We start from the raw sequence: 15,192 nt of genomic DNA, 5'->3' as shown, positions 1-15,192 counted from the left end.
TATTCCCCTGGTAATCAATATTTTCTCCCTCCTCCCTAAATTGTCGTTTCTGTTCCTCCTCGCTCCCAATACAATTCCAGTTCCTTGAGTCGGAGGCAGATTTTCTTGTCTCTTTACCTTCCGAGACTAATTAAGAACCTTAGATACTGTAGGTGCTTGGACTGGAGTCCAGGAAAGCCGTGAGGAAGCTCACGTGAGTCGATGAGGGCCGGCCCTCGGATCACTGCGCACAAGCAGGAAAAGATGAGTGTGAAGGGCAAGATAGAGGTGGAAGGGATAGGACTTGGCAACAGCCTGAATGGGGGTGGCGTGAGTGGGGGGCGTGCCATAAGTTAAAGGGGGCTCAGGAGGTTGCCTGAAAGGTTCTGAACTCCAGGAGCTCGGAGCTGGTAATTCTTTATCCGTTTCTGCTGTCAAAAATAAGAACCCACCGGCTTCTTATTAACGTGGAGCCCAACGCAGAGGGAGTTTGTGGCAGATTCTGGTGCAGTGCATCCTTTTGAGCTGGTCAGAATCAGAGCCAGACGCTTGTTTCACCATCTCGATTTATTTCATTAAAAAAAAATGCCGTCTGGCATTTACACTCAGAGCTTCCAAGACAACAAAGTAATAAATTAAATGAACAGTGGGAATCTGAGGTCCCACATCGCTAGGCTAAGAGGAGGCTGCATCTGTGTGATCCCACAGGAGCCCTCCAGGGTCCACAGCCGGTTGCCATGGTGACACCATCATCTAACCAGGAATAGTAGCTAACAAGGTTTGCAAAGGGCATTCCATGCATTAGCTCTTTGAATCCTCACAACAGCCATGAGAAGTAAGTGCTATTATTATCCCCATGTTATAGATGAAGAAACTGAGGCAAATAGAGGTTAAATGACTTGGGGTCACACAGCTAGTAAGTGTCTGAATCTGGATTAGAACTCAGGTCTTCCTGACGCTAAGTCCAACATTGCTCCACCTCACTGCCTCCAGTGATCAGCACCAATGCAAGGGTAGCAATGCTGATATAACTAGGGGCCATGATGGAAGGAAAGCTGAAGTCAGGGTCATAGGATCATAAATTTCTACCTGTAAGGGACCCCAGTTATCCATCCATCTTATTTTATAAATTGAGAAACCTGAGTCCCAAAGGAAAGGAACTTGCCTTTCAAAGTCACCCAGTTTTTAATAAGAGCCAAGATTCTAGCCCAGGTCCTCTCCCTCCAAATTGAACACTTTCCTACCCAAATTCTATTGGCTGGGGAGACACCTGGGCTTCAATCCTGGCTCAGACAATTCTTACCTATGCACCCTTGAGCTAGTGACAGCTTCCAAGTTTACTCATTCATAATCCTGACATCAGCTTCCCTCCCCATCACAGAAAGTATTTTGTAAAACCTTCGATAGAAAACTGTTCTGAGATCATTAATATGCCCCCTTTCCCTTCCTTTGACAAATGAGCTCAAGATCTATCTGGAACCTCAGCCAAGACTGGACAGGTGGCCAAGGACATGGGTAATTAGCTTGCTTACTTCTCAGGGATCCCACCAGACTCATGTCAAGTATTGGACTGATGTGTTTGTTTGTTCTTGGATTTTGAGCAGACCATCCATGGTTCTTTTGGTCTAGGCTGGGACTGGGGTTTGAGTCAGAACTGAAACTATAAATTTGTGTACCTGGAGCAAGTACCAAGAAGATGCCAGGGGCCAGAATCTCTAAAATAGAAGAAAAGGCAAAAGACTCCATCATACGGTGGAAGACAAGGAGCCAGAGATCCTAAGACACCAGCATCAGGCCAGTGTTGTAGAGGCTGTAAAAGCCAGGGTAACAGAGAAGGCAGTAAAGAGGGCAAAGTGGAGGAGAAACTCGCTCCAGCTTTCCACAGAGGTAGCTGCTTACTTTAGCTAGTTATTGTTGCTAGTTGGGCACTAAGCTCTGTTGTTTCTATGTGCTGGAGAGCTGAAAATGCATACAGCACCTTCCAAATTCAGTGCCCTCTAAATTAAATTTGTTTAAATGTGGAAATTTGTGTTAAAGCAGTTACAGTTCTGGCTGGTGTGCTTCTGTGGTGGTGGGAGGATGGGGTCAATTTGACTCTACAGCTGTGCTCATCCTCCTCATAACTTGGTTGGCGGCTACTGAGGCCAAAAGACATGGAGAAGCTACCCCCAAGCCTGGTGGTTGTCCAACAGTCTTAATCCCTCTCTTGCATGACATTTTTGAAAGAAAAGACCTTAGGAAGACATAGATTTGTAAGCTGTAAAGGAGATGCTCAATGCTTTTAAGGACCCCAAGCTGCCCCTGCCACAAAGGACCTCTTTTGAAGACCCTCATTCTCCTAGTAACATTCTGTGTCTTTGAGTCACAGGACCCCAAGAGCTGATGAATCAAACTTGTGGGTGATCCAGAAATAAGCAGTAGGTGGGAATCACTGTGGGACATTGCCAACAGAGTGTGCCAGGTCAGGTGGGGCTCAAAGGGCATCACCGAGGACTTGTGCTGACTGGACACAGAGGCAGGCCAGGCATGTGCAATAAGGGAAAACAGAGAGCAGCCTCATTCATTTTGTCTGTTCCTTTTAGAAAACCTGAGTGAGTAAATCTGATAAACAAACTTCATTTGGTAAAATGTGGCCTTGGACAAGCTTGACATTAGTCTTGGAAGGAGGATAGTCACAGTGAATTCTTCAGGATGAAACATCAGTACAAATACCAAGCACATTATTTTCTTCATCCCTGGTGACTAAAAAATCCCTTTTACAGATGGAGAAACTGAGGCACACACATTGAGGTCCTGGCACCTCAGATGGTGGAACCAGAGATGAACACAGGATTCCAGCCAGAGTCCTTAACCTTGATCCAGCACTCCATCTATGATATCAGGAGGGTTAGGATACTTTCCGTAACATGGCTTCAATCTGAGGAAATTTTAATCTCTGTACAATGTCCAAAGCACTCTCACCATGCTGGGAAGGGAAGAAAAAGCAGGCATTACTTCCTCCTCAATGAATCATAGACTCATCAGCAAAGGTACAATTATTCCTAGCAACCGACATGTATTAAATGCCTTCTCTGTGTGGGTGTATGTTGGGAGAAGACGGAAGTCCAAGGGATTAAAAGATGAAAAATTACCCAGTCCCAGAAGCTTATATCTTTCAGAGGGTGAAAGGGGAATCTGACAGGCATTAAGTAACTACCAAGTGCACTGTCCTAGGGGATGTGGATACCAATATAAATCCATTGCGTGACCTGCCCTCAGGGACTTTCCAGTGTAAGGGAAACAGCAGTCCTGACTTCTAAGAGAGCATTTTGATAGAGGGACTCTTGGATGGCATGTGATGTGATCTCACCCTATTTTTTATGGTGGGGTCTGCGTGGGCATCCAGAAGTAAAGGGACGATGCTTTGGTTTTTCATTTCACACGCATAATGAAGAGCCGTGCAGCCAGCCTGAAACAGACCCAGTCCACCAATCAACAACATTTATCAAGTGTGTGCATTGCAAAGATAGTAATAAAAAGGCATAGCCCTTTAAATACATTTGAGCTGCCCAAAGACCCGGAGAGAGAAAGCCTATGGGCATTAATAACAGCATTTTACCAAAGACATAACTGAGGCTCTAGGCAGCAAAGGGAGCTGTCCATGGTTTCACAGCTAGGAGATGTGAGGCAGGATATGACCCCAGCTCTTTCTCATTTCCGGTCTAGGCACCTCTTCACTCGGCCATGTGTCTGTCAGGAAATGCTTCTCAAACAGCCACCTGGTCTCCAAAGTTCTGGGTTCGCATCTTTGTCCTGCTCTGCCTAAAGAACTTAGGTTAATCTAGGATGAACTCGTGAGTGTGGGTGAGTATGAGAACCTCCCCTGGGGTGACGTGGGAAACCCTGAAAGACCAGAGTCGAGGCAAGGGCATCTCTCAGAGAATCACCTAGAGAGAAGGACCAATACAGACTGGCATTAGTGAGAAGGAGCTGCAGTAACCATTCCCAGCTGGCAGCCCTGCTTAAAGAGCCTCCAGCATTACTAATAAGTGACCAAGAGTGGAAAGAACTCTGGGCTTGTAATCAGAAGACCTCTGTGCCTCAGTTTTTTCACCTATGAAATGGGGGTACTTGTATAACCGAGACCTCTTGTGAGAATACTTTAAACCTTGAAGGCCTAAAGCAAGAAGACATACCCAGTAAAGGAGTGGACAGAGCACTGGATGAGGAATCAGACAGACCTGGGTTCAAATCAAACCTGAATTCTCTTGCTAGCTGTGTGGCACTGAGAAATCTGCTTAGATGCTGATCCTTACTTTCCTCATCTCTATATTTTTAAACTATCTCCAAATTATCTCTGACCATCCATACCCTCTCCTCCCTACTTGGACTCAGCCCCTGGAATGACCCTGAACTGTGGTAGCTGAGCTGCCTCCTTAGCTTGCCCCGATCCAGGCCTCTACCCCACTTCCCAGGCATCTGCTCTGATGCACTCTGCTCCTTGTACACAAGGCTCTCCCTTTCTAGTTCCCCTTGACGTGAGAGGGTTCTGTACTCCTCCATGGGCCTAGGACCCCAAATGCAATCTGTTAGGCAAACAACAATTATTTCCAAACCTCTTGATGCATCCCAGGCACTTGGGATCCCAAGCCAGAGAACAAAGACTCCCTACTTCCAAGGAGTTTACTTCCAACCAAAAAGCATTTGGTTCCTCTTTTAAAAACACTAAGATGAGTATGTTAGTCTCAGGCAAATACTCTAATTAATTCATTCAACTCAATTCAATTAACCAAATATTTAATAAGCACCTACTATGCGCCAGGCTTCCTGCTCAGTTCAGGGAATCAAAGACAAATATGGCACAAGCTCTGCCCTGCAGGAGCTTCCATTTTGTGGGGGCAGTGCCAGGCCCATTCAGAATAGGGTCTGTGGAGATCACAATCACCTGATGTCACTGCTCTCTGAACATGGGTCAGCCGACCCCAGTTCACAACTGTCCTTCCTGGACTTGGAATCTATTCCCTTTTATGTGAAAATACACAATTTATTTTTAAATGTCCATTTATTGATTGCAAGGATTCCAAATTCATTTTTATACATGAAGGACTAGTCTACATTTTATAAATTTACTTTGGATTTTAAATCATAGGACCACAGATGCAGAGCTGGAAGGTTCCTTAGGGGGTCACAGAATCCAATCCTTTCACTTTATAGATGAGGAAACTGAGGCCCAGAAAGGTAAGGTGACTTGCCCAGGGTCAAACAGCCAGGAAGTGTCTCGGGCATAATTCACACTCAGGCTTTCCCTGACTCCAAGTTCAACAACAGATCCACCACACATCTCACTGATCCAATGAGTCACCTACCATTTAGGCATTATTCTATTTCTCTTCCTCTGGGCCTCCTCCATCCAAAATAAATCAGAGTCAGTTATTATTCACCTGGTTGGATCTTAGAGGAAAGAATCTAAAGTTGGAATCCAAAGTAAAAAACCACAAAGCCCTAAGTGCAGAAGCCTTCAGGATTAAATGAATTAATAGTTGTTCAGAGCTCTTCAATTACCCTTTAATTAAGTCTTCCAATGCCCTGGTTTGCTTGGGCTTGGGATGATCATAGCTGCCTGCTAACGGGAAATGATGCTTCAGGCATTCCTGAGAGCTCAGAGCTCAGGCACACCCAGAAAATACAAGAACAGAGAGGCCTTCATTGCACAGAAGTTTGCAGGCCTCTGCTCTGATATTCATAGGGTCTCCTTCACCTGCATTTTAAAACATTGCAACTTTGTGGCTGTGTCAGAATGACTACAGAGCTATCCTGGGAGCCAAGACAACCAACTTTTGACTTGTACCAGCTGCATGACAACACTTACCCACCCACTGTCCTGGGACATTGCCAAAGACTAAGTGTCAGAGCAGGGGAGGATCACCATTGGTAAAGGGAGTTTCCTTATGGGGAGTTCCCAAAACCAAGAAAGTCTCAGATTTAGTCCAAAGCACTGCCCTTTACCTAGATAAGGCCAAGTTTCATAAAAAAGCAAGTGAATGATTTGGATGGCAGCAGTAATTTTTGCAAACAAAAATGATGTCTTTGTCAAACTTAAAATGCTCTAGAGATGTGAACTCTTCCTACCCACACCCAATATGCCTCTGCTGGAAGACCCCTTTACCAGGTGGCTTCAGGCACTACCTGGAGGATCCTCCTTTGGGGCTGCCCTAGGGGGCATTCTTTGTGGGGAATGGGCTAGACTGGACAGCCTCTGAAGTTCCTTCCCATGCTGGGTCTTTGTGACTACGAATTACAGAGGCGCAGCTTTAGACCTGATGTCAAGCAACAAAAACCAACCAGACCAAACCAAACCACTTCCTAACCATAGGAGCTGTCCCAAGGGACTTGGCTGCCTTCCAGGTGGTGGTCAATCCCTCCCGAGACATCCCCAAGGGAAGATGGGACGACCCTTGTCTGGCATGCTCCAGAGGGAGAGGCTTCTTGCTCTGTCTGGATAGACTCCAAGGCCTTTCCAGCTCTGAGATTCCATGACAAGGCTCTTCATTGTTCTGAGAGAGAACTGTACACTTACATAGTCTGTGGCATTAACATCTGCGCCGGCACGGAGTAACATCCTGACGAGATCCTCATTCTGTTTTGTCTTTGATACCTGAGTAACACAGGATGAGCCAATATACATTAATTTAAATGTTTTCCCAGCACATGAATCTGGGAGAGGTGTGACATTAAAGACAGATTTGTTTATCAAGACAATTTTAAAAATAAGCTACATCTTCTTGTGGCTCAGTGGAAAGAGTACTGGGGGTGGAGTCAGGAAGACCTGAGTTCTAATTCGGCCTCAGACATTTACTAGCTGTGTGACCTTGGGCAAATGACTTAACCTCTGTTTGCCTCAGTTTCCTCATCTGTAAAATAGGGATAATAATAATGACACCTACCTCCCAGGCTGTTGTGAGGATCGAATGAGATAGTCTATGTAAAGTGCTTAGTAAATCTTAGAGCATCATAGAAATGTTAGCTGTTCTAGTAATCCCCTGTGTGCCCTTGTTCCCCACTCCAGCTCTCACCATCCCTCCTATTTCCCTTTCCCCATTCTTTGGTAGCTATAAATAATAATCCCCATTTCTATACTGACTTAAGGTTAACCAAGGACTTTCCCTTCAAGGAGGCTTCATGAGTATTATTACATCCATTGTACAGATGAGAAAGCTGAGGCTCAGACACACTGAGTGAGCTGCCCAGCATCACACAGCTAATGAGTCTCAAGGTGGGATTCAAAGCCAGAATCCCTGATGCCAAATCTGTTCTCTTCCTGATATACCAGGAAGTAAAATTAGAAAAAAAATCACCGTCAGAAGGCATTGAGGCATCTACCATGTGCCAGGCGCTGAGGACACAAAAGAAATGGAAACAGCCCAGTGCTTGGACAAAGCCCAAAGTCTTAGAAAGCCTCACAAGTGGGCCAGCACAGGGCAGCGAGAAGCTTCAGAAATGTCACTCCAATTAAAAAGAAACATTTCCTTTTTCCTTCCCTGAGCTGATTCATCCAACAAATGTTAAGTTTACAAATGGAATAACTAGCCACAGTGAACTGTGAGCTCTGCCCAGTACGGAGATGGACCCATCCCCCCTTCCACTGAAGAGGCCGCATCTGTCTGGCCAGGAAAGGAGTAGGCGGGGTGGGGGCGGGGCTCAGGGGTGGGCCCACAACTAGCACAGAGCTAGCTTCTCCTCTACTCACCATCAGGAAATAGCCAATCAGAAGCACGGGCATCAAGAGAATGATGAGCAGATAGTCAAGGAAGGTGAACCTTTTCCTCACCGCATAATGTAGGCTGGTTCTCTCTTTCTAGGAATAAAGAAAATTTTAAAGAAGAAGAAGAAAATCACCTTGTCGTCATTTAGGGACACCTATCTTCAGCTGAAATTTTACATTTTCTAATGAACACATCTAGAGGATCTTCACACTGTTGGAAGGTCATTAGTCAGCTTCCTGATCTCTGAGCCATGTCTTTCACCTAATTTTGGTTTTAATTGCAGAAAAGTTTTAATCCCAGGGCCATTTCCCCCCATTACCTAGCAGTCCACTGGGCTACCTTTTCCAGCTGGTATCCTTAGCAAATTAAAAAGGTTAAAGTTAACCAGAGCAGACCCCAATTACTAAGGTAAGCCTGTCACTCTCCAAATGGCAATTCCTTCCTAACAGGGTAGCTCAGACAGTGGGAGGCTCATTTCTAGCCCCACACACATGCAGAGAGCAGGATGGAGAGCAAGGATGAAGACAGGGGCTTATTCTCCTGGCTTTGGTTTTGGTCCTTGCTCTGATTCATTGACATGGGACATCCAAAGAGTCTGGGGCTGGAAGCAGAGAACAGTATCAGTGTTCCAGATGTCCACTAGTGGTATGTGTACTTGTGGAGAGGGTGCCAAGGCTTATCGGGGAATGGTTTTTGGCTAATCTTACTCTATTATTTCATTAATTACTTTGAACAAGTTGTGTCCTCTAGGTCTCTATAGTTAGTCCTCTTTAGCTCCTGGCTATTCCTAATTGCTCCCTTGGATCATTTCAGGGGTTGCTGCTTTCCAGTAAACCACAAATGCTTGTTCAGGTCTGAGGCACTGATGTTTACCGCAGCCCCCAGGATCCTCTGGGGCTCCCATGGAAATGAACCAGAGCAGGCATAAAATCTAGGCCAAGAGGGTAAGGCCATTGTCTCCCTCCTGGCCCATGTCCCTGCCTCTATTATGGATAGATGGCCAGTACCAGCCTCCAGGCTTTGAGCTTCCCTCCACTTCAGCACATGCTTTTTGGGGATGGGGCAAGCTTCCATAGCTCAGTTCAGCTGCTCTTCTCCATCCCACTCATCATCATCAGAAACAGAGCATTGAATGACCATGGCAGTCATTCCACTTTATGGTAGACCAGAAGAAGGGACCTCTCTGAGGCCATCTAATCCAACCCTTCATTTTAGAGATTATGGAACTGAGGCACAGAGAAGTGGTCAGAACTTGCTCATGGGCAATGAGAGACAGGGCCAGGATTCTTCCCCATGTCTTCTGACTATAAAATCAGTGCCTTTTCCACCATATCACATTATAGGAGGCCGTGTGGTAATGATAGAGTACTGACTCAGCAGGACCAGGGTTCAAATCCCACTTTTGATGCTTACTTCCCGTGTGACTTTGATATGTCACTTGACCTCCATGGGCCCCAGATTCCTCATTTATAAATTAAGGAAGAGAATCATAACCCAAAGGTTTTGCCCAGATGACCTCTGAGCTCCCCTTCAATTCCAATGAACACTCTCTTCAGACTATTCATTCACTGACCTGCTTCAGGTCTGAAGTGAGACCAACTTCCTCTATGGTCCCCACTCTCAGAGATGTTCTCACCTGATTTTTGGCATTCACATTGGCATTTCTTCGTAAAAGGAATGCAGCTATCTTCAGGTGTCCCCGTCTGCAAGCACAGATTAGGGGGGTATCTCCGTTGAAGCTATCTTGAATGTTGACATAACTATTATCTTCTTTCACCCACTTCCAGACTTCAGCAAAGTCATTCTGATAGGCTGCTTGGCAGATGGGCTGAGGGAAAGGCAAAAAAAAAACAAGCACATTTCTAAATGTATGTGATATGAGACCAGTGAAGTGCCCTAGATTCCATTTGGAGTCAAAAATCCTGGGTTCAAATCAGAGCTCTCCTCTGCCAAATTCTGGGGACATAAAGAAAGGCAAAAATAATCTGAGCCTTCAAGAAGCTTTCATTCTATTGGAGAACACAACATTTGATACGTATGTACATACAAGATATCTACAGAGTAGTAGAAAGGTAACCTTAAAGGAGAAGCCTCCAGAAGGACTTGGGAAATACCTCTTTCAGAAGGTAAAAGATGAAGGAAGCCAACGATTCTACATTTAGAGTTGGAAAGGACCCTTAAAGTCACCTTGCCCAGCCCCTCAGTTTGTAGTTCAGAAAACCAAGGTAACATAGGTTTTCATCCCCAACAACTTCTAAAAGAAGATGGAAATTAAAGACAACAACAACAAAGTTGGCAAATTGGATTTGCATTTCAGAAATGAAAGAAAGCAATGGTTTGTAGACTTCTCCGAAGATTCTTGTCTGTGAATCATGAGCACTTTCTTCAGGAAAAGTCTCAGAAGGCACAGGGAAAGCTGAACACTGACTAGCATAACCAAACCCAATTTAACATTACATTAATGTACAGGAACCAGCTTAGGAATTATTTCAGAATCAGAGGTCTGACTGTACAAAATCTTACCATTACCTAGTTGAAGCAAGGATGAAAATCAATGTCAAATTAGATACAGATGAGAGAATGGTATCACAGGCAACTACAAAGGAACCAACCCAATTTATTTAAATAAATGTCTGACTCTGAAAAATGAGAAATGGGTTAAAAAGAAATTGATTCTCCTTATCACCATTTTTCAAGAAGTTTAAGCAATTGATACAGCAAGGAGGTGAAGTAGCCCAGAAACTGTATCAACCACCAAACACTTTGTCACTACAAAGAGAGAAACATGGTGAGCCAAGGGCATTCCATGGTTTAGCAGATAAGCTCATTTGTAGGACAATGTGTAGGAAAGTCACACAATATTGACTCACAAAATGGCAAAAAGCTTCCAAGGTGAAGGACACTACAGAAGGAGTGATATGAGACTCAACCAAGCTAGATCATGGCAAGAGCTTTTCAAGATGAAAATAGAAGGAGAAAAATTATGAAATGGAAAGAAGAACAGACTGTCCAGATTTTCTCTGGAGGTCTATCGTCATCATTGACAGCAATGGTACCAACACATCTGAATTCTGACCTCGGTAACGGATATATGACTGTATGAGGAACCAGGAATGGCTTATAAGAAGATAAATTAGGCAGAATGACTGGCCCAGACATAGAATAAGCCCTTGCTGAAGGTGACATAATTTCAAAGATTGATTTTTTTCAAGATATCTCAAAGACAGATTCCTTTTTCAGATCAACAGAATGGAGAAAAAACTCATAGGTGATATTATCACCCAAAAGAGGTGACCAAAAGGACATTTACAACTAGAAAACCATATGACTGATTTCTTATTTCTCTAAGACATGTGAGAATGAAGTATGTGCATGTCAAGGCTAGCTGAAGAAAATATGAGAAGGGTCAAATAAGGTATCTCTTAGGCAATTCACTACATCAGGCAGTGAAATTGTAATACAAAGATTGAATGGAATGCTCTTCTTGCTCAGTGAGAAATGGCAAATGCAAAGAATTCAGAGAAGCATAGGGAGGTGTGTGTGTTATGATTAAAATGAAGTAGAGATGCGGAGGAAGTCTATAGATACGGAATGCTGCATACACTTAGATATAATTGCTGTGTTAGTTGACTTCACTTAATTGCTTCTCTTTGTTATAAGGGGGTATATCAGGAAATCATATAAAAGTCAAAGACATCAATAGAACTTTATAAAAGGACTAAGGGGAAAAGTACAAAGAAAAAGCAGTCTGACTCTTCTGTACTGACCAGCAATGAAACCCATTTGCTGCCTATCAATAAACAGCTAGGGTAAGGTGGTTATGGGTATAGAACTGTGCAAGAAAACTGTTGATGTGGTTGCTGGGTTGGTTGGACTTGCTTCACTGTTTTTCTTAAGGCTGAGTAGAGGTGGGGGTATATGGGGAATTGACTGTGATGTGAGGAACAGAAGGCATTGGTAAATTTCTAAATAGAACATATTGGCAAGAAAACATACTATTTTTTAGAATGTGAATCACCAGTGACATAATTGTTTTTGTGACTTTCTCAAAAGTAGCTTTCGAACTTACTGGGTCATATATTTTAGGAAATGGAATCCATAGCCCATACTCCCTTTCTCTCTGGTGATTGTTCTTTTACTCTGAAAGTTTATTTCTTTATTTATTAGACTGTCAGTGACAGAATGTTTGCTTCAATAAGAGGTCTGCTTGTTTAGGTGCTACACTGACCGCTGTTGCTCCTAGAGCCCACAGAGATGGCAGGTAGAAACAGCTAAGTGAGAATGGGAGAAAAGGGAGGGCAATGGGGTCCATCTCTTGAGTGGATGGAGACAATTGACTTGGATAGTCCCAGTGCTGCCAGGACCCTAGGACATTGGTGCCCAATGTCCATTTCTCATGACCACAGGCTCCCATATTTAGGGCTAGAAAGACCTTAGAAATCATCTCGTTTAACTACCTCATTTTGCAAATGAAGAGACTGAGGATCTGAGAAGACAAGTAGTTTGCCAAAAGCAACCTCGCTAGCTGTTGGAAAGCCCTCTGAGGGCAAATCTAGCATCCTTCCCATTGTGCACCATTGCCTCCCAGGGGCTTCCTGGCTGCATGACCTCTACCAGTGATTCAACTCAGGAAATACAGGAAATGACTTGTCACGATTTAACTCATGAAATGTACATGGCTTGTTGTTTCCCCTTTGCAAGCCTCAGTTTCTTTCCCTGTAAAAAGAAGGGGCTGGACTGGGTGACCTCTGCAGTGCAGCTTTGACATGCTTGTATGATGGATCATGCAAGAATCACAGATTACCACCAGGGGGCAGCCCAGCCCTAGAACAGGCGCTTCCTACATTCTAACTAGAAACATCACCTTCCGGAAGATAAAGCAGTGCCTTGCTAGGGGGAGGGAAGACCAGCAGTGCTGTGCCCTGATTGGTTTCCAGAGTTGCTGACAACTAGAGGGTGTTGATGTTATAAAGGCAGCAAGTCGGGAAATCTTTTAAAATGAGAGGGAGGGAGACAATGAGTCAGGCAAAGGGGTGTGTGTGGTTTTCAAGATAAGGGAGGGTGGTTTTTGTTTGAATGCCATAGGGCCAAGTCATTTCAGGAGGCCAAGAAAAGTGAGAACAGAGCAAAGTCTAGGAGATGGTTCTAGGAAGAGGCAGAGTTGAGTGGGGGAGGGGAGCAAATAAGCCTAGAGAGAAAGGGAGGGAGGGAGAGAGAGTGAGAGGAGAGACAGAGAGAGAGAGAGAGAGAGAGAGAGAGAGAGAGAGAGAGAGAGAGAGAGAGAGAGAGAAAAGAAGAAGAAGAAGAAGAAGAAGAAGAAGAAGAAGAAGAAGAAGAAGAAGAAGAAGAAGAAGAAGAAGAAGAAGAAGAAGGAGAAGGAGAAGAAGAAGAAGAGAGAAATAAAGAGAGAGAAAAGAGAAGAGAAGGGAAGAGAAGAGAAGGGAAGAGAAGAGAAGAGAAGAGAAGAGAAGAGAAGAGAAGAGAAGAGAAGAGAAGAGAAGAGAAGAGAAGAGAAGAGAAGAGAAGAGAAGAGGGAGGTTTCTTTCTCCATATCTATGAAGAAGAGCAAGGGGACATTGAGGCAGAGGAAAGATGAGTTCACCAATGTGCCAGATGGACTGTCTCAGGAGGGCAGGTTGTCACTGAGAATCACTTCTACAAACCTCTGTTAATCACCCGATCCATGCAATGGACCATACTCAGCCCTAGAGATGTGGAGAAAGAACAGTCTGCCCTCCAGGACCACACAGTCTGTGGACAGATGGAGGTCTCAATGGAATTAGGGTAGATGATGCTGGGGCATTTAGCCTAGAGAGGAAAAGACTTAGGGGGAAGTAAAGTCATCTTCAAGTATCTTGGGAAAAGGGTTAGCCTTGCTCTGTTCCAGCCCCAACATCTGGGAGGAACGGGGGAAAGTTGCAGAGGCAAATTTGGGCTGGGACTCAGGACACATTCTTCAAGCCAAGGGCTGGCCCAGAGCAGAGGAGACTAGGCAGGTGGCAGCTTCCCCAACTTGGGTTCCAATGTCACATGCACATAGTGACTTAATATTTACAAAGCACTTTACAGCCATAATTTTCTTTCATCCTCACAGTACCCCTGTGAGGCTATTGTCTCTTTTACAAATGAAGAAACTGAGGCTGCATTAGGTTAAGTAACTTACCCACCTCACACAGCCAGTGAATATCTGAGGTGGTTCCTTCTGACTCCAAATCCAGCCATCTCTGCACCATACAGAAGCTCTGTTTGTTCTAAAGGGGAGTCTCTTTCCTGTTTGGTCCAGGCTAGATGGCCTCTGAAGTAAATTAACTCTGAGATTCAGCACCGAAATGACTGACCATCAAGTCCAGAATAGACAAAGTCAAGTGTAGACAGAAAGAGGCTGCTGGTCAACTGAGTGACAAGATGGGAGTCCAGGAAATATAGGTCCCAGAGCAGGCCCAAAAGATAGCAAGGTGCAGCAGACAAAGGGACAAATGGGGCAGGGTAAGAATACTGAGTTTTCCACCTTAGAGGTAGAATCTAAGGCCTGGGATATGGTTATGCAGGGGGAGCTAGGTAATGCAGTGGATAGAGCTCTGGACCTCAAGTCAGCAAGACTCATCTTCATGGGTTCAAGTCTGGCCTGGGTTCAAATGCGACCCTGGGTAAGTCACTTAACCATGTTTTCCTTTGGTTCCTCATCTATAAAATGAGCTGGAAGGAAATGGCAAACCACTCCAGGATCTTTGCCAAGAAAAGCCAACTCAGGAAGAGCTGGACACAACTGAACAACTGATTACGCAATGAGTGGAGATGGGTCATTGAATGGGAGAGGTAAGACTATACACGGCCAAGGTGCCCTGTAAATGCTAATGTCAAAAGAGATCAGAGCGACAATTACAGCTAGCCCTTTGAGAAGGCAATTACAGCCAGTTGTTGTAGCAGGGTGGAGGGGGAAACTTGGGCCCAGTGCTGAAGTCACGGGGACAGGAGACACGGGCTGTGGAAGTCAGTAAGGAACAGTGGGGAGGGTCCTGAGGGTGGGGCATGTCCAGGCTGGAAATAAGCAAGGCAGTAACAGGCTCAGAGAAATGGCCCCAAATCACAGTCACCCAGTCAAGAGCTGGAAGGGACCTCAGAGGCCATCATGTCCAGCCCTTGCCTGACAGGACTCACTGCTTCAGCAGGCTTGACAAGTGGCCAAATGTAAAGTTCTCCAGCTGCCATTTAAAGCTCTTCCCAGGCTGGCCCTTACTACATCTCCAGCTTCTTCACCCATGGCTCCCATCTACACATCTGATGGTCAGCCATGATGATTTCCTAGCTGGGTCTCACAACAGATGCTCCATTTCTAGGCTTACATAGGCTGGCCCCGCCTCTGCAATTCTCTCCCTCCCCATCTCTGGTTTCCTTTAGGACTCAACTAAAAAGTCACTTTGTCAATGTCTTCACTAGTCCTGCTCAGGTGCCAATGCCTTCCCTCATATCT

General features: G+C 44.9%; 1 protein-coding gene across 1 annotated transcript in view; it reads right to left on the bottom strand.

Moving 5' to 3' along the window:
• Nucleotides 1–2,866: 2,866 nt before the first annotated feature.
• The window catches only part of ANKRD22 (ankyrin repeat domain 22), a 30,730-nt gene continuing 18,404 nt past the window's right edge, over nt 2,867–15,192 (bottom strand). Inside the window, exons 2-6 of the mRNA XM_036735093.1 lie at nt 9,358–9,549; nt 7,706–7,813; nt 6,536–6,613; nt 3,329–3,427; nt 2,867–2,944 (exon numbers count right to left, since the gene is read on the bottom strand). Of these exons, the coding sequence (XP_036590988.1) occupies nt 2,867–2,944; nt 3,329–3,427; nt 6,536–6,613; nt 7,706–7,813; nt 9,358–9,549 (555 nt within the window). The remainder of the gene's footprint in view (nt 2,945–3,328; nt 3,428–6,535; nt 6,614–7,705; nt 7,814–9,357; nt 9,550–15,192) is intronic.

This window comes from Trichosurus vulpecula, chromosome 8, assembly GCF_011100635.1.
Source record: "Trichosurus vulpecula isolate mTriVul1 chromosome 8, mTriVul1.pri, whole genome shotgun sequence".
Classification (NCBI taxonomy): domain Eukaryota; kingdom Metazoa; phylum Chordata; class Mammalia; order Diprotodontia; family Phalangeridae; genus Trichosurus; species Trichosurus vulpecula.
Note: the sequence above shows the minus strand (reverse complement) of the source record. Positions and strands in the feature narration are given on the sequence as shown.